This window comes from Hyla sarda, chromosome 4 (genome assembly GCF_029499605.1).
Source record: "Hyla sarda isolate aHylSar1 chromosome 4, aHylSar1.hap1, whole genome shotgun sequence".
Classification (NCBI taxonomy): Eukaryota; Metazoa; Chordata; class Amphibia; order Anura; family Hylidae; genus Hyla; species Hyla sarda.
Genome location: NC_079192.1, coordinates 326,369,829 through 326,394,395, shown reverse-complemented (window position 1 = coordinate 326,394,395; position 24,567 = coordinate 326,369,829). Strand labels below are relative to the sequence as shown.

The 24,567-nt window shown below is 40.6% G+C and overlaps 1 protein-coding gene and 1 long non-coding RNA gene across 2 annotated transcripts in view; one reads left to right on the top strand and one right to left on the bottom strand.

The window, feature by feature from the left end:
• Positions 1-24,567, top strand: part of LOC130369585 (uncharacterized) — an 87,193-nt gene that overhangs the window by 42,113 nt on the left and 20,513 nt on the right. The gene's annotated exons all lie outside the window — the stretch shown is intronic.
• LOC130369583 (uncharacterized) lies at positions 20,374-24,182 on the bottom strand. Its single transcript, XM_056575002.1, has one exon. It carries the CDS (start codon positions 23,979-23,981, stop codon positions 20,583-20,585), a length of 3,399 nt encoding a protein of 1,132 aa, XP_056430977.1. The 5' UTR covers positions 23,982-24,182; the 3' UTR covers positions 20,374-20,582.

Below are 24,567 nucleotides of genomic sequence, written 5' to 3'. Positions count from 1 at the left end.
GTTATCATTCTGATTCCGAGATTGTTTTTTCGTGACATATTCTACTTTAACATAGTGGTAAATTTTTGTCGATACTTGCATCCTGTCTTGGTGAAAAATCCGTAAATTTGATGAAAAATTTGAAAATTTTGCATTTTTCTAACTTTGAAGCTCTCTGCTTGTAAGGAAAATGGATATTACGAATACATTTTTTTTGGTTCACATATACAATATGTCTACTTTATATTTGCATCATAAAATTGACGTGTTTTTACTTTTGGAAGACACCAGAGGGCTTCAACGGTCAGCAGCAATTTTCCGATTTTTCACAAAATTTTCAAACTCAGTATTTTTCAGGGACCAGTTCAGGTTTGAAGTGGATTTGAAGGGTCTTCATATTAGAAATACCCCATAAATGACCCCATTATAAAAACTACACCCCCAAAGTATTCAAAATGACATTCAGTCAGCGTTTTAACCCTTTAGGTGTTTTACACGAATAGCAGCAAAGTGAAGGAGAAAATTCACAATCTTCATTTTTTACACTCACATGTTCTTGTAGACCCAATTTTTGAATTTTTACAAGGGGTAAAAGGACAAAATTTTTACTTGTATTTGTAGCCCAATTTCTCTCGAGTAAGGACATATCTCATATGTCTATGTAAAGTGTTCGGCAGGCGCAGTAGAGGGCTCAGAAGGGAAGGAGCGACTAGGGGATTTTGGAGAGTACGTTTTTCTGAAATGGTTTTTGGGGGGCATGTTACCTTTAGGAAGCCCTTATGGTGCCAGAACAGCAAAAAAAAAACACATGGCATACCATTTTGGAAACAAGACCCCTCGGGGAATGTAACATGGGATAAAGTGAACCTTAATACCCCACAGGTGTTTCACGACTTTTGCAAATGTAAAAAAAATAAAAATAATTTTTACCTAAAATGCTTGTTTTCCCCAAAATTTTTTATTTTTAAAAAGGGTAATAGCAGAAAATACCCCTAAAAATTTGAAGCCCAATTTCTCCCGATTCAGAAAACACCCCATATGGGGGTGAAAAGTGCTCTGCTGGCGCACTACAGGTCTCGGAAGAGAAGGAGTCACATTTGGCTTTTTGAACGCAAATTTTTCTCTGGGGGCATGCCGCATTTAGGAAGCCCCTATGGTGCCAGGACAGCAAAAAAAAAAACCACATGGCATACCATTTTGGAAACTAGACCCCTCGGGGAACGTAACAAGGGGTTAAGTGAACCTTTATACCCCACAGGTGTTTCACGACTTTTGCATATGTAAAAAAAAAATTTTTTTTTTACCTAAAATGCTTGTTTTCCCAAAAATTTTACATTTTTAAAAAGGGTAAAAGCAGAAAATACCCCCCAAAATTTGTAACACAATTTCTCCCGAGTACGGCGATACCCCATATGTGACCCTAAACTGTTGCCTTGAAATACGACAGGGCTCCAAAGTGAGAGCGCCATGCGCATTTGAGGCCTAAATTAGGGATTGCATAGGGGTGGACATAGGGGTATTCTACGCCAGTGATTCCCAAACAGGGTGCCTCCAGCTGTTGCAAAACTCCCAGCATGCCTGGACAGTCAACGGCTGTCCGACAATACTGGGAGTTGTTTTGCAACAGCTGGAGGCTCCGTTCTGGAAACAGTGGCGTACCAGACGTTTTTCATTTTTATTGGGGAGGGGAGGGGGGCTGTGTAGGGGAATGTGTATATGTAGTGTTTTTTACTTTTTATTTTATTTTTTGTGTTAGTGTAGTGTAGTGTTTTAGGGTACAGTCGCACGGGCGGGGGTTCACAGTAGTTTCTCGCTGGCAATTTGAGCTGCAGCAGAAAGTTTGCGGCAGCTCAAACTTGCAGCCAGATACTTACTGTAATCCTCCGCCCATGTGAGTGTACCCTGTACGTTCACATTGGGGGGGACATCCAGCTGTTGCATAACTACAACTCCCAGCATGCCCGTTGGCTGTCGGTGACTGCTGAGAGTTGCAGTTTTGCAACAACTGTAGGCACACTGGTTATGTATCACTGAGTTTGTGACCTAACTCAGTGTTTCACAACCAGTGTGCCTCCAGCTGTTGCAAAACTACAACTCCCAGCATGTACGGTGCATTGTGTACGGTGACTGCTGAGAGTTGTAGTTTGCAACAGCAGGAGGCACACCGGTCGTGAAACACTGAGTTAGGTAAAAAAAAACTCTGAGTTTCACAACCAGTGTGCCTTCAGCTGTTGCAAAACTACAACTCTCAGCAGTCACCGACAGCCAACGGGCATGCTGGGAGTTGTAGTTATGCAACCAGCAGATGCACCACTACAACTCCCAGCATGCACTTTAGCTGTTTGTGCAAGCTGGGAGTTGTAGTTATACAACAGCTGAAGGTACACTTTTCCATAGAAAGAATGTGCCTCCAGCTGTTGCAAAACCATAAGTCCCAGCATGCCCATAAGGGAATGCTGGGAGTTGTGGTGGTCTGTCTCCTGCTGTTGCATAACTACAGCTCCCAGCATGCCCTTTTTGCATGCTGGGAGCTGTTGCTAAGCAACAGCAGGAGGCAGTCACTCACCTCCAACGATCCAGACGCTGCAGGTCAGTCCCTCGTCGTTTCCACCGCCGCAGCTGCTCCTGGGGCCCCGATCCCAACAGGGGCACCGGGGATCGGGGTCCCCAGCACCCGGGGTGCATGTCCCGCACCCGCTTACGTCCTCCAGAAGAGGGGCGGAGCGGGTGCGGGAGTGACACCCGCAGCAGGCGCCCTGATTGGTCGGCCGGTAATCCGGCCGACGAATCAGGGCGATCGTGAGGTGGCACCAGTGCCACCTCACCCCTGCAGGCTCTGGCTGTTCGGGGCCGTCAGAGACGGCCCCGAACAGCCAGTAATTCCGGGTCATCGGGTCACTGGAGACCCGATTGACCCGGAATCGCCGCAGATCGCTGGACTGAATTGTCCAGCGATCTGCGGTGATCGCCGACATGGGGGGGCATAATGACCCCCCTGGGCGATATGCCGGGATGCCTGCTGAACGATTTCAGCAGGCATCCGGCTCCGGTCCCCAACCGGCTAGCGGTGGGGGCCGGAATTCCCACGGGCGTATGGATACGCCCTCGGTCCTTAAGGACTCGGGATGCAGGGCGTATCCATACGCCCTATGTCCTGAAGAGGTTAAGGGGTTAGGGACACAGGGTTTTTCAGTTTTTGCATTTTAATTTTTCCTCATCACCTTCTAAAAATCATAACGCTTTCAATTTTGCACATAAAATTCCATATGATGGCTTATTTCTTGCGCCACCAATTCTACTTTGCAGTGACATTATTAATTTCACCCAAAAATCCACGGTGAAACGGAAAAAAAATTCATTGTGCTACAAAATTGAAGAAAAAAGGTAATTTTGTAGCTTTTGGGGGCTTCCGTTTCTACGCAGTTCATTTGTCAGTAAAAATAACACCTTATCTTTATTCTTTAGGTCCATATGGTTAAAATTATACCCTACTTATATAGGTTGGACATTGTCGTACTTTGGCAAAAAATCATAACTACATGCAGAAAAATTTATATGTTAAAAATTCTCATCTTCTAACCCCTATAACTTTAAAAATTTTCTGGGTACGGGCCGGTATGAGGGCTAATTTTTTGCGCCACGTTCTGAAGTTTTTATCGGTACCGTTTTTGTATTGATTGGACTTTTTGATACACTATTTTGGACTTTGGAATTTTTGCGTGCACGCCATTGACCGTTAGATTTAATTAACCACATATGTTTATTTTTATGTACACAGTTTTTTTTTTATGGGAAAAGGGGGGTGATTCAAACTTTTATTAGGGAAGGGGTTAAATGACCTTTGTTAACTTTTTTTTTGAACTTTTTTTTTGCAGTGCTATAGCTCCCATAGGGACCTATAACACTGCACACACTGATCTCCTATGCTGATCCCTGCAAAGCCATAGCTTTGCATGGATCAGTGAGATAGGGGCTTGATTGTTCAAGCCTCTAGCTCAGGCTTGAAGCAATCAATCGATGATCGGACGCCGCAGAGACAGGTAAGGAGACCTCCGCCTGCGTCCCAGATGATCGGAACATCGCGATTTTATCGCGATGTCCCGATCAGCCCGACTGAGCTGCCGGGAAGCACTTACTTTCGCTTCCAGATGCGGCGATCAAAGTTGACCGCCGCGTCTGGAAGCGAAAGTAAGTGCTTCCCGGCAGCTCAGTCGGGCTGATCAGAACATCGCGATAAAATCGCGATGTTCCGATCAGCTGGGACGCAGGCGGGACGCAGCTGGGAAGCAGCTGGGACGCAGTCTGAAGGGTTAACAGTGCGCGACATAACGATCGATGCTGCGCACTGTTAGCCCAGGCTCCCAGCTATGATTAGCAGCCAGGACCGACCCGGTGTGATGCGGGGTCACGGCGTGACCCCGTTTTAAACACCGGGTCCGGGTGTAGGGCGTAAAGGTACGCCCTACGTCCTTAAGGAGTTAAATCCTGTTTAGCAGATATCCAGCATTTCTTGGTGTTGAAACATTCTAGAAGAGATTCTATCTGCTCAGTTCATGTGGTAAAGGCAGCTTTAAGAGGGGTGTTGAAGCAAAACAATAGCAAAGCAACGGTTAGCAAACAACTTATCTCTGGGCAGGTTTTCAGGGATTTATCTGACATGCTTACCAGGAATCAGTTTGGTTGATTTTGTAGTTTAATTCTAAAAGTGGCCATTTATCTTGGCTTTTACGAATTCCTTCGGGTTGCGGAATTCCCCTGCGCTAACAGAAAAGCCAATTATATTAAGCACATCCAACTCTCTTGGTGCTCTGATCATTTTGTTCTTTCTCTCCCAGTTACCAAGACATCCCAAACAGGTGCCCCCATGTTGATTAGGTATTTCCCTACAACCCATGCTTGGTGTTCTGTATAGGTGCTACGTGATCTGTCTATAGCCCTACAAAGCAAAGAACTTAACGACCCTTTGTTGCCATTTCCCACAGCCGCATTATCCACATCTCAGTTCATCAAGCACGTTCGCATTTTGGTTATTAATTTAGGTTTGAACCCAGCCACCATCTCTGGGCATTCCTTCCGTATGTGTGCCACAACCGCGGCTTCTAAGCACAAAATTCCAGCTTAGGTGATTAGAAAACTTGGGCGCTGGAGATCTTCTTGTTTTAATCAATACATACCTAACCCTCAAAAAGAAATGTCTGAAGCTTTTGAACATTTGGTTTTGTGAATGGGTTAAAAAAATTCTTGAAGGGTATACAGTTGTCTGTAATTTTTGCCCCCTTAAAGGCATATTCCCTTTGCGGTGGTTATAGCACAACACAAGCCGCTTAGTTAGGTCTGGTGTTATTCGTTAGGGTTCACACTCAGGCTATCAGGCCCTGACCACAAATATTGAAATCTTTAGCAAAGAATGTAAAAACACATGCCAAAAAAAAATCTACATTTTAACCCATTCTCGGAGGGAGAGAGGAAGCCAAGTTAGTAGGGCTCTTTTAAAGCTTTTATTAGTCCCATAAAAGAGTCATATAAATATGCTGCTGCATTCTTCTGTTGCTGTATATCTAGCCTAGTAGCGTGCACCTGTAGGCCAGGTCCATATAATAGTTTGGTATCAACTAAAGTGCTGGCTGACTTATTCTTTGTCTGTATTGCACATACGGGGGAGTGGCTACCTCCATGTTGGCCTTGCACCCCACCCACCTCTATCAGGTGTGTATATAAGGTGTCTTGGATGTTCCAGACCCTGCCATGCTTACTGAACTGTTCACACAGAGGCATATACACAGTGTAGGGTCCGTCCCAATGAGGCCACCTTATCGCGGTGGGACGGTCCAAGCTATTTGACCGCCGGCAGAGACAAATTGCCTCACTAAGTGCCTCACTATTTCATAGTTTCACATTTGCATCTATTACACCATAGCTGTATAGCTCTCCATGTTTTAACTGCATATTCATGTTTCATCTATATCTTTGTGCTGGCAGTGTGCTGCTGCATTCTTCTGTTGCTATATAAATATATATATATATATATATATATATATATATATTTATATATTATTTATTTATATATTTTTTTGTATATTTTTTTTTTTTTATATATATATATTTTTTTTTAAACTATACTATATACTAGAATTTAGAGATATGCATAGACATACAGTACTAGTAGATTATTCCTGCAAATAATATTAATATTAATCCTAATATTGGCCTTCAGGATGCTTCATTTTTTAGTTTTTTCTTCCAAGAGCCATTTTTTTTTTCCAGTTTATGTACCTGCAGATGCTGGACCCACATAAATAATTGTAGGAACCATGGAAATTGTACACATATAATGTTCTATTGCCACAAGCTGTTTGCACGGTATGTTGTTGTTTTTAAATCTTTAGGGGAATTAGACATTTCCTACATTTGTCCTTCCTGGAATACATTTTACTTGGAGAGGAAAATCCATGTTGGGCTCTAAACATGTTTATACAAAGCAATCCCTGGGTCTGATTCATTGTAGTGTAAATATACCTAGTCTGGGCAATCTCCACATCTCCATAATGATAACCTTCTGCTGGCTTTAGAGGAACCAGATTGGCATTATGTAACATTACCCAAGCTGTGATCTTTCAAATGCTTTGATATCCAGATAACCCAGCTATGGCTCGAACCTAGTGCACGACTGCTTTGGTTTATGACTCAACATAAAGTTATAAAACTCCCTTTTGTTTATAGTTGCTAACTATATAACTATAATTTAAAAGTAGTGGTTGACTAATGGTTTCTTTTCTACATTATTTGTATGCACTAGATATTTTATAGGGATTTATGTACTGTACTGTGTATAGACTGATGAGTCATTATGATTTAAGAGTATGTCCACACAGTAAAAAACTAAAAACAAAACAGCAAGTTTTTCCTCTTCCATTGATTTCAGTGGGTGAAACGGGCAAAAATTTTCATTTTTAATAAACATACTAAGCTATAACCACACACAAGTCTGAAAAAAGCCTTGAAAACACAAAAAAAAAAACTTGTGTAAAAAAAAGTTGTGCATAGCAAAAACAGGTACATAAAAGTGTCCATATATAGTACTGTACATGTAAGTTGGACCCAATTTTGTATATGTGTGAATAGCTGTTGTCTGCACAAACTCAATTTTGCAACAGTTGGAGGCACCTTGGTTGGGAAACTTGGCTCTTTAACATGTCAAATGTTTTATATTAAATGACAGTGACTCTATGATTTTTACATATTCACAATCTGAAATAATTCTCTCGGTAGCACTTTTTATGCTTCTGTCACATTAGTTGTACTTTTCATTGAAAACATTTTGAAGTACATATAACTGGATTAACTTTTTATTATTTATTTTGTAGGAAAAAAAACAATAACAATATTTCTGTTATTTTTATGTGATTTCTCCTTTTAACATAGTTCACTCTGTGGTATAAATAACTATAGGTCTTAAAAAGTGAGGGCAACTAACAACTGTAGTTCGTTAAGCATTAAAAATAACAATAATAAAAATTATAAATAACATAAAAATTATAAAAACTTTATTCTTATCATTCCATAGATCTTGAAAAGTGAGGCCAACTACATACTGTACTTTATTGAACAGTATAACAATAATAATAATAATATTATAAACAATAATAAATTATGATAATAAAAGGGCACTATTAAAAGTAAAAACTTTTTATGCGTTGTACATCTTGGCAAAACAATAAAGGGGTTATCCAGGAAAAAACTTTTTTTTATATATCAACTTGATCCAGAGAGTTAAACTGATTTGTAAATTACTTCTATTAAAAAATCGTTATCCTTTCAGTACTTATGAGCTTCTGAAGTTTAGGTTGTTCTTTTCTGTCGAAGTAATCTCTGATGACATGTCTCGGGAACCGCCCAGTTTAGAAGAGGTTTGCTATGGGAATTTGCATCTAAACTGTGCGGTTCTCGAGACACGTGTCATCAGAGATTACTTAGACAGAAAAGAACAACCTTGACTTCAGAAGCTCATAAGTACTGAAAGGATTAAGATTTTTTAATAGAATTAATTTACAAATCTGTTTAACTTTCTGGAGCCAGTTGATATATATAAAAAAGTTTTTTCCTGGAATACCCCTTTAACCTTTCTTATATACTTCATAAGAAAATTGTCATAGAAACCATGGCTTTCAAAAAAAAAAAAAAAAAAAACACCACTAGGGGTCCCTATAATATCCAGAACATAATCCTGTCCAGCTGAAGCTTGGGAAGGGACAAAGCCTAGTAAGTGAGGGCAGGACTAGGCACAGGACAGCAAACTAAATGGGCAACAGATAGAAGGTATTTGTGAGAAATATAGGTGCCAGACACATAAAAATTATAAGTACATGATCAGGATTCGGTTCCAAGTAACATATAACTCTTTTTTTTTTTTTTTTTTTGTGGGATATAACAGGTATGCTTTAAACAAGAAAATCCCTTTTCATTGATAATTTTTTTTAGTTTAAATAAATATATATATTTAACCTGTTGGGGATGGAGGGCATACCTGTACGCCCTCAGCTCGCTCCCTGTCTATAACGCGGGGCCACGCCATGGCCCTGCGTCATAGCAGGTCCGGTACATAGCAAATGCCGGGATCCGTGGCTAATAGTGCACGGCACTGATCGCGGTGCCGCGCGCTATTAACCCCTTAGACGCGGCGTTCAAAGTTGAATGCCGTGTCTAAAGTGAAAGTAAACCATTGCCAGTTAGCCCAGGGGGCTGTTCGGGATCGCCACAATGAAATCACGGCATCCCGAAAAGCTTGCAGGACAGCAGGAGGGTCACCACCTGTCTCCTCGCTGTCCGATCGCCAAATGACTGCTCAGTGCCTGAGATCCAGGCATGAGCAGTAAAGTGGCAGAATCACCGATCAGTGGTTTCTTATGAGAAACCACTGATCAATGTAAAAGATCAGTGTGTGCAGTGTTATAGGTCCCTATTGGAGCTATAACATTGCAAAAAAAAAAAAGTGGAAAAAAAAGTTAATAAAGATCATTTAACCCCTTCCCTAAGAAAAGTTTGAATCACCACCCTTTTCCCATAAAAAAAAAAAAAAACTGTGAAAATAAAAATAAACATATGTGGTATTACCACGTGCGAAAATGTCCAAATTATAAAAATATATAGTTAATTAAACTGCACGGTAGATGGCGTACGCGCAAAAAATTCCAAAGTCCAAAATAGCGTATTTTTGGTCACTTTTTATATCATGAAAAAATGAATAAAAAGTGATCAAAAAGTCCTATTAATACATAAAAACTTCAGATCATGGGGCAAAAAATGAGCCCTCATACCACCCCGATCATGGAAAAATAAAAAAGTTATAGAAGATGACAATTTTAAACGTATACATTTTCCTGCATGTAGTTATGATTTTTTCCAGAAGTACGACACAATCAAACCTATATGAGTAGGGTACCATTTTAATCGTATGGACCTACAGAATAAAGATAAGGTGTCATTTTTACTGAAAAATTAACTGCGTAGAAGCGGAATCCCCTCAAAATCGACAAAATGGCATTTCTTCTTCAATGTTGTCGCGCAATGATTTTTTTTTCTGTTTCGCCGTGGATTTGTGGGTAAAATGACTGATGTCATTACAAAGTAGAATTGGTGGCGCAAAACATAAGCCATCATATGGATTTTTAGGTGCAAAATTTTTTAATTTTATGATTTTTAAAAGTTAAGGAGAAAAAACGAAAATGCAAAAACGGAAAAACAAAGGGTTAAAAAAAAACCTTTTTTTTTTTTTTTTTTTTTTTTTTAGCCTCACTGGGGCTTTTGACCTGTGATTGCTTTTATAATACAAGACAATAGTACTATATTATATACCTCTGTATTGAGATGTCGGGGGTGTATGACCATGTCATCACTGCACCAATAATACTGGAGAACTACCTATGAGTTGCATGATATTGTTTTAGCATAGGGTAGTAATAGGTTAATGAACTAAAAGAAAATGAATGGAAGCTATGCAGATTTTCACACAAACAGTAGTTGACTTGTTTTGTTATAACCAACATTTTGGCAACATCCACCTCTAATAAATATGTCAACGCTAAACAATTGTTACCAATACCAGTCATTGTTACATAAGATTGACTCACAAAGTGCTCACACACGTAAATAGCCAGTCTTATGTTCCCTGCTCAGATGTTTAAAGGGGTATTCCGGCCCAATACATCTTATCCCCTATCCTTTGGATAGGGGATAAGATGTATTGGGCCGGAATACCTCTTAAAGTCTCTTTGTAAAAATGCTGTTCATGGGAATATTTATAGGATGTGCTGGGGATCGGCAGTTTTACGTGTTGTCTGACAGCAGTCACCGCTTGATTTACTGACAGTCTGGAACTGGTTTTGAAGTTTGAGGATAAGGAAATCCATATGAGTCTTATTAAATCCTACTGAGAGTAACTCGGTTAGTACTATAAATACGTTCCCCTTTTCCCATCATAGAGATTTTTGTGAGATGGTTCAGGGTGCTACTTCTGAGAAAATCTATGCAAAACAAGCTGCCTAAATGCTCAGATAATAAACCCCGGGATTTAGGAGATGTACGCGAATGCTTGATTTTATGTGTGATATCTAAGTACTTTATATGTAACCTATTTATGGTTAAATATTCCAGTCACACTTTTTTTCTTGTTTTATTGACAAGAATCATATCTACACATGTTATAAAGGAAAAACGTGTGTTGCTTATGATGACCTGTCGCATTTTCTGCTCTCTTCTGAAATGTCTGAATTTGGTTGTGTCTGTTCATATGCTATAAATAGAACTAAATTCAGACTGGGAATTTTCTGCCTAGTAAAATGATTCAGATTAAAATTCAGTCTCACTATTTTTATATCTGATGTTCTAAACCTCACACACCAATACTATAAATAGTGCCTGGGAGGTGAGGGTGATGGTGCAGACATTAAATTGGGGCACCTACCCAAACCTGTGTTTTTCATGGGAGCGGCCTTTGGGGGGGATGGGGGGGTATTCTTATATAAAAGTATGTGCCTACATTTATTTGGTTCCCCTGTATTGGAATTAGTGTTGCTCGCGAATATTCGCAATTCGAATATTATTCGCGAATATCGCATATTCGCGAATTCGCGAATTTCGCGAATATAGCGCTATATATTCGTAATTACGAATATTCGGTTTTTTTTTATTTATTTTTTATTCACAGTACACATCACAGTGATCACCCCCCTCTTCTTCCAGCTTGTGTGGTGTAAAGAAGGCTGTAATACTACTGTGTGAGACTGGCGCGCAAAAATTCGCATATGCGAAAAGTAGCATATGCTACTTTTTGCCTATGCGAATTTTCGCATATGTTAATTTTGTATACGCTAATTTTCACATATGTTAATTTTCGCATACGCGAATGTTCGCATATGCGAAAATAAAACGAGAATATAACGAATATGCGAATATTCGCGAATATATGACGAATATTCGTCCATATATTCGCGAATATTCGCGAATTCGAATATGGCCTATGCCGCTCAACACTAATTGGAATAAAGAAGAATTCCTAAAAAACTACTTAAAAAACCTCAATCCTTCCAGTACTTATCAGCTGCTGTATTCCCCAGAGGAAGTCGTATACGGCGTTCCCTCAACGTATAGGCCCAGATTTATCAAAGAATGTCTACGGTAGAGCTCTTTCCCCATGTTTATTTGAGTGGTGGGTTTGGCTAGCGTGCATCTTATTTATCAAGAAGGTGCAGTGGGATGAGGAATTTTGCGCAGCTCTGCTGTGGTGAGAAAAGCTCTACCACATACACTTTTTCTAGACGCTTGTGAGGGAGGGAGGTAGACACTTTCCTGGGTCCTGAATTCGGCAGGTTAGGTGTTTTTACTTACTTTCACAGAGCTGCCGTGACATTTTTACTTGCATTTTAGACGCTACAATCAAATTTGATTGCGGTGTCTAAGGGGTTAAAGCTGGGCATCACCGTGATCGGAGATGTCTGGCATTAGAGATGGGTTTTGGTGGCTATCTGCCACCATCTCTAATGCCAGACACTCCTGAGCGCGTGTCATAGAAGAGGAGTGGGACGCTGTTGTCCACAAGAGGTTAAAGGTTGAATTGGGGAAGGTAGAAATTATTCTCACGCCTACTGGTAGGTGGTGTAGCTTTGCGCCTAAAAAAGTACAAAATAGCGACTTTTGACAAAAGTCACAAATGATAAATACGTGACCACTGCATGGTCAAAAAGAAAAAGTTCTAGGGGTAGGAAAAAAGAGTGAAACTGTCTATATCAAAAGGCGCATAAAAGTCTCAAAATATGCTGCTTGTGCCGGAACTGCGCCTAAACATAGACAAAAAATGCTCTAAAAGCAATGATAAATGTCCCCCATAATATCTATTGGTTTTAGAACTACCATTGCATGTTAAAACCATTGTAAGCTGAGCTTATAACTCTATAGAAAACTGGTAATTGGTTCCATAGCCCTTGTAATGTCAACCAAAATATAAGAAAACACAATGAGGACAAAATCATTGTACAAATAATACTTTATATAATATATGGAAAGAGTAACCTGCAAACTGGTTAATAACTTTCTGGAAGGATGGGGGCATCTTTAAGGTCTGTTGTGTTTGCCTTTAGGGTATGTTCACACGGTGGAATGTCTGTGCGCAATTCCTCTGGAATTGATTTCAATGGGATTCTGCTTCACTGGAATTTGCACGCAGATGTTTCTGGCATCTGTACAAAGAATAGACTTGTCCATACTTTTTGTGGATTTTGCTCAGAGATGCATTGCTGTCTATTAGACGGAACATTTCCGAGAGTGGACGTTCCACACATTTCACGTCATGTGAACATGGCCTTACACAGCTCAAATATTGGGTAGGCAGAGATGCATGACTGATCACTCATTTTGGGAGCATAAATGAGCATTGGCTGATCTATATGTCTATTAGGCTGGAAACACAATTGTCATTTTTGTCAAATCACCCTAAAAATAGGTGGGAGTTGGCTGGGTGTCAATAGGGAAATATAAAACACCATACCTACATGGCTACATGTGGCATTTTAAGGGTCAGTGGCAGTTTTCCTAAATTGCAGCATGCTAAGGGTATGTTGTTTTTCCCAAAAAATTGTGCTGCTTTTCTTCCCATAGACTTGTATAGATATTGGCATTTTTTTCTAGCGATTTTTCACCCAAAAGAATCACAATTTGTGATGTAAAAATAGCAGGGGATAAAAAGTAAAAAACTAAACTCAAACTAATACACTCTATTTTTTTTTTAAAACATTACATAAACTGCATCTTGGGAGTGAAACTGTTTTTTGTTGTGTTTTCTTCTGGGCAAAAAAAAATAAATAAATAAAAACAGCAAACAAAAATTGTGTCTGTTCCTATATCAGCCTGTTCATTGGTGCATTCAACAGCCCACACAGCTGTAGCAAACAGTTCTCCTGAGCAGCTGCTTTAGTAATGGCACCTGACATACTTTAGGAAGTTGCGTAGTTCTTTTCTGTCACGACCACGGTGCTCTCTGCTGACACCTCTGTCTATTTTAGGAACTGTCCAGAGTAGGAGCAAATACCCATAGCAAAACTATCCTGTGGTCAGACAGAAAGGACATTCAAAAAGTAAAGAACTTTTAAATAGAAGTAATTTACAAATCTGTTTAATTTTCTGGCACCAGTTGATTTAATAAAAATGTTTTCCAGCGGAGTACCCCTTTAAAGTCGTAATATTTTCTGATTAGAATGAATGCTATCAATAGTATGTGTTACTTCTGCAGTTTATTGATAAAAGAAACAAGTTACTTGATAAGAGTACAGAGCTACTGAACGTCATTGGACATTATCTCTTTGTTCATTGTTCAGTGTGGCCTTGAGAAGGCTGAAATCTTAGCCACTACTTATAATCTTAATAAAAATGTGTCATAACTGTCTCTTCCATTATTCCTCTCATGCAGCTATAATAAAAAAGAAATCACACAAAATGTCATAATAGATTAAAAGTGAAAGGGAAGCAATGGTCAATGATGTCTTTCCTCCAGCCAGTTTCAAGGCTGAGGAATCCAAAAAGGACACAAAGAGATACAAGAAAACCTAAAAGCAATGGAATCTTCACAAGAGACGTGCCCATAGATTTGACCTATTCCCAGCTTCCACGCTCTGCAATAAAGTTCAGTAATTCCTAAAAAAGATTGATTCCATATTGTCAGGCTTTTTCAGAGCCCAAATTGGTCAGGCAAAACATATTTCCACTTTGTGGCTTCCATCTTCATCATGTCATTTTTCTTCTCTAATAGTAAATTGTTTATTACATCTAGTTAACCCTTACTCTAAAGGAAAATGGTCAATATCTTATCCTTTGGTTGGAGTATTACACTTTGTTGTCCACCAGGGGTAGTCACTTATTGCACTAATTCATAGTGTTGAGCGGCATAGGCCATATTTGAATTCTGCATACAAAGTGCCAATATTTATTTGTATGTTCCCATACCATGCAAAATTAGAACATCAAAGAAAAAACCAGGGTATTCAGGGACACAAATTTCAAACTTTATTGTTTTAGAAAAAAGGACATACATTTAAAAACATTTTAAAAAAGGGGGGTACAAAGTACCAAGATGGTCCTACAAATGCACAACCGGAGGTCCATAAAACAAAGGGTTAATCACCAAGGAAATATCTATATATACAGATGGCTATAAAGAGCCTACTTTATAATAGCAAAAGTGTCCCAGCTAGTGGCTATATTTAATAAGGTAACAGCCATATACATTTATACACATAGCAAGAGGATGTTAGTATCACCTTCTACGGACACACCAGGACCTCCGTCACCCAACGTTTCGCAATTAAATGCTTCTTCCGGGGCTTCTTCCGGGACACTTTTGCTATTATAAAGTAGGCTCTTTATAGCCATCTGTATATATAGATATTTCCTTGGTGATTAACCCTTTGTTTTATGGACCTCCGGTTGTGCATTTGTAGGACCATCTTGGTACTTTGTACCCCCCTTTTTTAAAATGTTTTTAAATGTATGTCCTTTTTTCTAAAACAATAAAGTTTGAAATTTGTGTCCCTGAATACCCTGGTTTTTTCTTTGATGTTCCATATTTGAATTCGCAATATTTTGCGAATATATGGACGAATATTCGTGATATATTTGCTAAATTCGCATATCCGTAATATTCGCGTTTTATTTTAGCATTTGCAAAAATTTGCATATGCGAAAATTAGCATATAAAATTAGCATATGCGAAAATTCGCACGCCAGTCTCACACAGTAGTATTAGAGCCTTCTTTACACCACACAAGCTGGAAGCAGAGAGGGATGATCACTGTGATGTGTACTGTAAAAAAAAAACAAAAAAAAAAACAATATTCGTAATTACGAATATATAGTGCTATATTCGTGAATATTCGCGAATTCGCGAATATGCGGTATTCACGAATAAAATTAGCATTTCGAATATTCGCGAGCAACACTACTAATTTATAGCTCCTCTTCTCCTCCATTAGTTGTTTATTAATCACTCTTAAAACATCTATAAGTCCATCTGAAAGACAAGACCAACTTACTAAGAGAAGGGTTACATGAAATCTATGTCGGAGACTTAGCAGCAAAGTGAGATAGAGCCAACGCAAAAAACAGACATGCAGGAAACGTTAGTAAGAATTAAGCTCCACACCAGTGCTTGATTTACATCTTAAAGGGGAATTCCAGTGCTGAAAAACGTATCCCCTATGGATAGGATCGGGGGCCCCTGCGATCTCCTGTACAGGGCCCTGGCTCGCTGGCAAGATAGCGGGTGTCGACCAACGCACAAAGCGGCAGCCGACATGCCCACTCAATACATCGCTATGGCAGAGCCGGAGATTGCCAAAGGCAACGCTCCGGCTCTGCCATAGAGTTGTAGTGAGGGGGCGTGTCAGCCACCGCTTCATGCGATGGCCAACACGCCCCCTTCCCATGGGCTGCCGGGGCCCCGTACAGGAGATCGCGGGGGGCCTCAGCGGTCGGACCCCCCGTGATCTGAAACTTATCCCCTATCCTTAGGATAAGGGATAAGTTTTTCAGCACTGGATATCTCCTTTAACTCCTTTAACATATTGCTGCTGCTTCTAAGGTTCTACTATTGTGAAATAGGGTAGCATGATGAGCGGCATTGGCCATATTCGAATTCGCAATATTTCACGAATATATAGACGAATATTCGGCCTATATTCGCAATTTTTGTGTATTCGTTATATTCGCATATGTAAATATTTGCATATTCGCATATTCGAGGAAGAAAACAGTGAGGGGGTGGGCAACTTTACTATTGGTTGCTAGGGATGTTGTTGATAACCTCTGACAAGTGTATTTGCATGATTCTAATTGGCCCACAAGTGAAAACCATCTGTTAAATATTCAGAAAACATTTAGAATAAAAATAGATGATTTTACCTCTGATTGTTGATTTGTAGGTCGATCCATTTCATCATTCCAATCAGTTCAAGGTATTTCTTATAAGACTCTAATCATAAAGGCAAATTCTCATGATATCAGGTTTACATCAATTTGATTTCACTCAATAAGGAATGCAGACGTCCCCCAATCATGTACAATTATATTATGGGAACTAATAAACTCCTAGATATTGGTATCCCTTTTACAGAGTGGACTCTCAGAATGTTTTTCCATTGACGTCTGGTTTCATAAAAATAAAGTTGGTGTTATACAAGTTAAATGTACCTCCATGATTATTTTTTATTTTTTTTGGATTACTGTTGAAGCTGTGGTTTTAGTTTTTTAGTTTTTAGTAAACAAAGAATAACTTTCTTACATTTCTGCATAATCTGCTAATTCTTTCACCACATCAACGTTGTGTTTAGAACAGTATTTCAGTGGAACCCCGGTAATTCTTATAATATGGTCTTCCATTGTAAAAGGGATGTCAATTTTAAAGAAATACCTCAGCCAAAATGAACTTATCCCCCATCCTCTACGATCTCCAGAAGGGGACCCGGCTCTGAGTGAATAGCGGGTGCATTAGACGGCACACACTCCATTGATTTCTATGGAAGCTAGAAAAGACCAGAGTTGAGCACTTGGGCATCATCGACACTCCCATAGAAATGAATGGAGCTCAGACCCCCCACAATCAGCTCCTTATGTCCTATCCTGTGGATAGGGGATATGTTAATTTTGGTTGCAGTACCCCTTTAAGCTTAGGTTAGCTCACACTTTAAATTGAGGTCTTTTAAGGAATTCTTAAAGGAATTGGATGAAGAGACCCAGCACAGTACAACAGACTCAGGGAAGAAGTGAATGGACAGTGAGTGAGGATGAACTCAGTGCTTGCCTGTGACACGCCCTGTCTTAAAGGAGTACTACCGTGCTGACAACTTATCCCCTATCTAAAGGATCGGGGATAAGTTGCCTGATCGCGCGGGGTCCCGCCGCTGGGGACCCCCACGAGCTCGCATGCAGCACCCTGCTCTCATCAGGCCCTGGAGCGAACATTTTCTTTTAATTACAAATTGGCTACAAATTTTGTATTTCAAACCAGGACCTTAAATGGGTAAATAAAAGAGCTTCACAAATAAAACGGAGCTGTAGTCCATGAACAGCTCGGCCTAATCTTGCTCCTCCAGGCATACTCGATGGACCTTATACATATGTAGCCTGTAGTGCTTCACTCCACTGACTATCTGAAAAGCCAAGCAGAGTCTTTTGCAATGACTAGAGACTGGAGAACATGACAGCCGGTGTGAGTGAAGGCTCATTACTGAACGGAGGATTATTACAATGCATATAATGAGTGAAGGATAAGATTGTGGGAAGAATGGAAAGGAAAAAGAAACCCTTGTGGATTACACATTCATCTAACTCGAGCGCATCAATGTTACAGACAGGTAATATACGGCATTTGTACCATAACCCATACTCTACGGTATTTGGTATTGATGGTACACAGAAGAATAATGATGAGGCCGTAAGCTTTTCTGCGTGTTTAACAGCCAGAAGAACAGCTGTCTATGTTCTTTATTTTACATTTTATAGTTAATTGTGGTATTAAAATTGAAGCATTAGTAAAAACTTTGCCTTTAGTCACATAATAAAATTCTTCATTTACATTCCAATAAAATAGGAATTAGTCATAGTCTACTTGTGCATCTTTCATTTTATTTCTTCTCTGTTAACACATTTCTAATAAAATTAAAAAAAGAACATATTTACAAAACGTTTAGTTAAAATGGAACATTTCACATTATTGTTTAGAACCTGCAGGTTTTTTTCTGGAGTTTTTTGGAAAACGTTTTTGAGCCAAAGTCAGAAGTGTATTCAGAAGGAATGGGAAATGTAAAGGAAGGACTTATACTTCTCCTTCCTTTTGGATCCACTTCTGACTTTGGCTCAAAACCTACAGTGACAGTTTTCCAAAGAAAAAAAAAAAAAAACGCCATAGAAAAACCTGTGTGGAAACCTAGCCTAAAAGGGCTTATTCAGAAACAGCACCACCCTTATTTTTTTTGCATCCAGAACCCTTTAACCCCTTAAGGACCAAGACCATTTTGGCCTTAAGGACCAGAGTAATTTTTGCACATCTGACCACTGTCACTTTAAGCATTAATCTAATACAAAGAAAGAAAGAGTGGCAACCACAGATAATGCACACCAACACATCTGTAGATGAATATGAAAATCACTTTATTAGCAAAGCCACAAAAGGGGAGACCATATTAAAAACACTTAAAACCACATGTAAATGCACAGAGGAAAGGGACGTAACCCTACCTCCACCCCCTAACCCACGCTCAATAGCGTGTAAGTTGGAAGCTGTCCGAAAAATAAATGCTAATATACCATGCCTAGGCCTTTAAAAATGACAAAAATATGAATATCAAGAATGAAACTATACAATAATAATAAAGTGTCACGTGCAATACAGATAATAATCCGAAAATATAAGTAAATAAATAAGTAGACACCACTATACACTCTACCAAATGATTCACACCAATGTGCCTATAAAACAAATAATGTATACATCAATAAACTATTCTCCCAAAATAGAAAAAATGTGTGGCAATGGACAATAAAGTATACTCAAGAACTCAGGCCCATGGAAGGAATGTAGAAAATGAAAAAGTGCAGAACAGTTTCCACCGCGAGATAGAGGGACAGCTTGCACATTTGGTTTTAAGTGTTTTTAATATGGTGTGAATCATTTGGTAGAGTGTATAGTGGTGTCTACTTATTTATTTACTTATTTTTTCGGATTATTATCGGTATTGCACGTGACACTTTATTATTATTGTATAGTTTCATTCTTGATATTCATATTTTTTTCATTTTTAAAGGACTAGGCATGGTATATTAGCATTTATTTTTCGGACAGTTTCCAACTTACACGCTATTGAGTGTGGGTTAGGGGGTGGAGGTAGGGTTACGTCCCTTTCCTTTGTGCATTTACATGTGGTTTTAAGTGTTTTTTAATATGGTCTCCCCTTTTGTGGTTTTGCTAATAAAGTGATTTTCATATTCATCTACACATGTGTTGGTGTGCATTATCTGTGGTTGCCACTCTTTCTTTCTTTGTATTAGTTTCATGCTTGGGCAACCTCTTTGCACCCACGTTTATCATTGTTGCGGTGCCCATCTCTTTCATACTGTAGATACTTTAAGCATTAATAACTCTGGGATGCTTTTACTTATGTGACGATCCGTCTTGGGGATTAGCTCTGGGATCGTCCTGGACCATGCCACAGGATGCGTTTCTTCTCAATAAACCGGCAAACAGTGAGTCCTTTCTGCAATTCTGGCTCCTCGCCAGGTTTATTAACCGGGATGCAGGATAAACAAAACATAAAAATAACTCCTAGGCCGTCTAGCCACTCCCTACACATGTAGCATGCCCTGACTAATAACTGATGGGCTTTTCCCTGTCAGTTTAAACACAATGAGGGACATTTATCAATGTTTGCTTATGTATTCTTTTTTTTAGTAATTTTTTCCTTACTTTTTTTTTGCTTATGTGCGACGTATTTATCAACTGGTTTCAGCCTGTTGATAATTTTCTTTCACGTAAGCAATTTTTCCTTTTTTACTTTAGTAGTAGCTTTTTCTGCTCCATGTTTGAGCTGGAGTAAATTTAGTCAATTTTTAACGCTGTTGCGACTTTTTTTTGCGCAGTTGCGACTTTCGCAGTTAATAAATACCTGACTACCCGTAGTCCATTTTAAAATTATTACTACATAGTAGATTTTAGGAAAACTTGCTTTTCTCGCTTTCCAGTCAAAATGTCGCACGAAAAATCGTGTAGTCGCAGTTGCGACAATTTTGCGACAATTATAGTAAAGAAAACCTGACTAAACCCGTTGATAAATGTCCATAAATAAGTCCTGCAGCCTTATAAGACACAGTTCACATTTGAACATAAAGTCCCATTCGTACAGCCACCTTGCTATATGTTACAGGAGCCGCGTCTCTCACTCCGGGAGTCCACGCTTGTGTCCTCAGCAGCCCTTGCTGTGCCCGCCTGGCACTGGACACGGTGTCTCCCCCCTCTAACAGCCACTTCTGTCTAGGGGAGAGCCCAGATTATTCTGTTTCTCTTCCTTTTAAAGGACCCTTCCCCTTTCTGCTGCCTCATTGATTAGTCCACAGGTGGAGATTTCTGCAGGATCAGTGTGGGAAATGCACCCTTTCCTTGCCACACTGTCACATATCCCCCCCCTCTGCTCAGACCACTGGGGATGAGCACTTGTCTTCAAAAGACAGTGCACACACGACCATGCATCTGTCCTTCTCTTTGGTCGAGTTAGCTGAAGTTGGTCCACTTTCTTCAACCTTTTGAGATGGTAGTCCAGTAGAATGGTTGCTTTAGTAACACTGTCCTTTGTGCCCAGGAATACAAAGGGGACCATTCCCTCGTCTTGGGAGCTCTTCTTATTACTCTCAACTCTCACTCTGACAACCGCTGACTGGTCGACAACCTTCTGAATGTGCCTTCCTTTCTTCCCAATGACTTTTCCCACCAAGTTTCGGGGAACCCACATTACCACCTCAGCCAACTCCAGGTAACTTCTTGCCTTCTTCACAGCATCTTGGTTCTCACCATACACATGACACGTACATGTATCTTTATCAAGAATAACAGCAGTCACCCCAGGGATTCTCCTTGCTTGTTGTATATTTGTGCCATGAGTGCCGATTACTGAGCGCATCAAGTCTTTTCGTCCATCAAACTGCACATGGAATCTAGACACTGACAGACATAAGCTTTCCAGATTCTTTCTGGCTTCTTTGATTCTCGATATCACAGACAATTTTGTTCGAAGACTTCGGAAATGGATGTTACCCAACATGTTCACCCTCTGAATGGTAACTTCATTGTCAGACAAGATGACCAGCTGGGCATTCTCTGAGTCATAAGACACCGAAAAGGCTTCCACTGCCTTTGAAAAGTCTTTATGAGCCGATTCCTTTACGCACATCTGCTGCAAGTCTTCAGGAACTTTCAGCTTCACTTTATAGAAACTGTTCTTCACAACTGGTGTTCCAAAGACTTCCTTGGAGCCTCCTACCTTCTTCATGTTGCTCACGGCAACGCCCTGGACACTGGCTGCAAACAAGGTAGTCCTTTCAGGCCTCTGCCTTCTCTCACCAAAGGCTGGACTGTAGTGTGAGCTTCTCTGGCCCCGACCATCCATGTCTGTACCGCCTTTATTTTTCTGATCACGGACTCTGCATCCAGACTCCGGAGCTTCTTGTGAGACTTGCTTCAGCTGCTTTGTTTCTTGAGCCCTTCGCTCAGACTCTGACACTTTTAGAGGAGGCATCTCCATCTCCAGCAGCTTCTTCTGCAGACTCTCGGTTTTCATTCTGAGTTCTTCATACAACTGAGCAATTTGCCCTTCAAGTCTCCCAACGGCAAGTTTCTCTTTGTGCAGTTCTGCTGCAGCCTGGACACTGCTTTCTTTTAGGACCTTCATGTCCCCTTCCAGCTTTAAGTTTTTCTGCTGCTCACTCTTGAGTTTAGAGGAGTTCACCTTCTCTCTTTCTAGCAATTCTGTCAAGTTATTGACAGTATCTTCCAGGGACAGCAGTTGTTGTCTCATCTGCTCATTGTCTTTACTCAGTAGCTCCATCTCGGACACTTTCTGCTCATAGACTTTTAGCTGAGCCTCTTGTTTGGAGATCTGCCTTCCCAGCGAATCCAAGGTAGCTGCATGAGACTTAATGTGCATTTCGTTCTGCGCCTCCAGGCTCTGCACCTTATGAGCCATTACCACTTTCTCATTCTCAAGCTCTTCCATGGCTACCAACCTAGCCTGGTGATCACTTTGTAGAGCCCGATATGCCTCAGACAGAACATTCACTTCTTCCTCCTTGAGTGACAACTGCTGGACCAGCCTCTCCAATTCGCTCTCCTTGCTGGTCACATGACCCTGGGAGCGGAACAGCTCATCCTGCAGAGCCACAAGCTCACTTTGGTGGATCTCCATATCTTTCTGCATCTGAAGCTTCGCTTCTTTCTCTTTCTTCAAGTCTACAAGCGATTTTTCTTTGTCCTCCATCAGGTAATACACCTCTTCTTCTTTTTGTGCCAATTTTGAAGAAATCATCTGTAAGGTTTCTTCAAGATTCTGGATCTGCTCTCTTTTCTTACAAAGTCCAGCTCGGTTTTTCTGAGATCTCTTACTTACAGTGGTCTCTTCACTCTCGCTGCAGGAACTTGAGACATTCTCTTGTCTTCTGACCGTCACCTGTTCTTGGCCTGTCTCTTCCTTTGAGCCAACTTGATCCAGCTCTTCTCCTCCTTTAGGAGTTGTCTTCCCGTTTGCAAGGGACTTGGTCCCATGGGCCTTAGGGTAGTTCCTGGACAGTTTCTCGCTGTCTCTCTGCTCACTCGCAGACTTCTCTTTCACTTCAACATTATCTCTCTGCTGTCCAGCAGAGACATCAAGGGCCTTGGGGTCTGCAACAACATCTGGTTTAATGGTTCTACCTTCCCAGTCAGGATCCATCTCTGGTTCAGATGTCACATTTCCTTCACTCAGGACTCTGTCAGTGACAGTAAGCGCAGCACCCGGCTCCACATGTACTTTCTTCAGCACTTTTGCTTTATCCACAGCCATCACTGTAGCTTCCTTTTCGGCCACCATCTTCCCTTCTAGATGACCATGCAATTTCAGCCCCCCTTTTGACTCATCTTTAACTTGAGGATGGAACCTATGTTCCAGAACCTGCTCCGTTTCTGGTTTTACTGAAGACTCTGTTTCAGTCAGAGGCACACTCTTCACTTGAGTCTCCGGATCCTCTTGGACTTGACTCACAGTCTGTTCTTCAGCTCTCCCAGCAATCTGGCAGACCCCTACCTGACATGTGTCTAGTGACTGCTGATACTCCCTGTCCTTAGCCTCTGCTGAGTGACTCTCACCTAGTGTGTGATGCAAGTCAAGTGTTGTGGGCCTATCAGGTGTACCTGCTCTAGTCACCTGACAGTCTTCCCATAATTGCTGGAAAAATTGAAAATTTGTCCCTAGTACTACATCATACTCCAAGGAGGGCGCTATTGCAACCTTGTGACTCACTGTACCATAGGGAGTAGAAAAACAGACATCAACAGTTTTATAACCCCAAAAATCAGCCTGTATAGACACTATGTCAGGATCTGGCTTTCTGCTACTGGTCTTTACTAGACTTATTGCCAATCTTGGGTCTAGAATAGCCGCCATCTTTTTACCATCTACAACCAACTCACACAAGTTTTCTTTTGTCCTGTCAGAGTTGGTAGCAGTACACATTACATGAGAAGACATAGGCATGCATGTTTCACACAATACAATATCACACTGCACATGTTCAGAATTGACAGGACAGTTCATATCTACATGACCAAACTCATGCAAATTGCCTTTTGTAATATTTTCTCCCAGTCCTGCATTCAACCTTTTCTGTTCACTAGACTTTTTTAGTCCAACCTGCAGAGTGTGAACAGTCCCATCAGCCTTCATGAGGGGCGCCCCACCCTCACATGATTTTGCACTTAGACACAGGTTGGAGACATCTTGGACAGAGTTCACACAGTCATCTAGCGAGACAACGCCAACCTTTACCTCAGGAACCTTTGTGTGCGATTTCTCTGGCACATTCTCCCCATTCCACAAAGGCCAAAAATAGGGGAAGTCTCTGCCCAATATAAACTCCACATTAAGCTCTGCACACACCTCCATAACATGGCTTACTGTTCCATAACAAGTTTCAAAGTCAATCAGAACAGTCTTAACAGTCTCTAGTCGGGTCTTCAAAAAGGGTAGTATGTCCGGCATGACTCTGGATACAGCCTGGCGACAATCCAGTTCCACAAACAGCGGGATACCACCGACTATCATCTCACGAGTCCTCACGTCCATCTTTTCTGACCTCCTGGCCAGAGACTTATCAGGTGTGAAGACATCTTCTTGCTGAGCTGCCGCTGATCTCTTTAAGGTGCTCACCACTCCATGCCTCTTGGCGATATCCGGTTGCCATCCTTGTCGGTTGCTCATAGCAACGGCCTTGCGACGTCGACCCATCTTTGCACAAAATCTTGCACAGATC

Coding starts and splice junctions, on each gene's coding strand:
- LOC130369583 (XM_056575002.1), bottom strand. CDS start 23,981: ATGAAGGCTGATGGGACTGTTCACACTCTGCAGGTTGGACTAAAAAAG.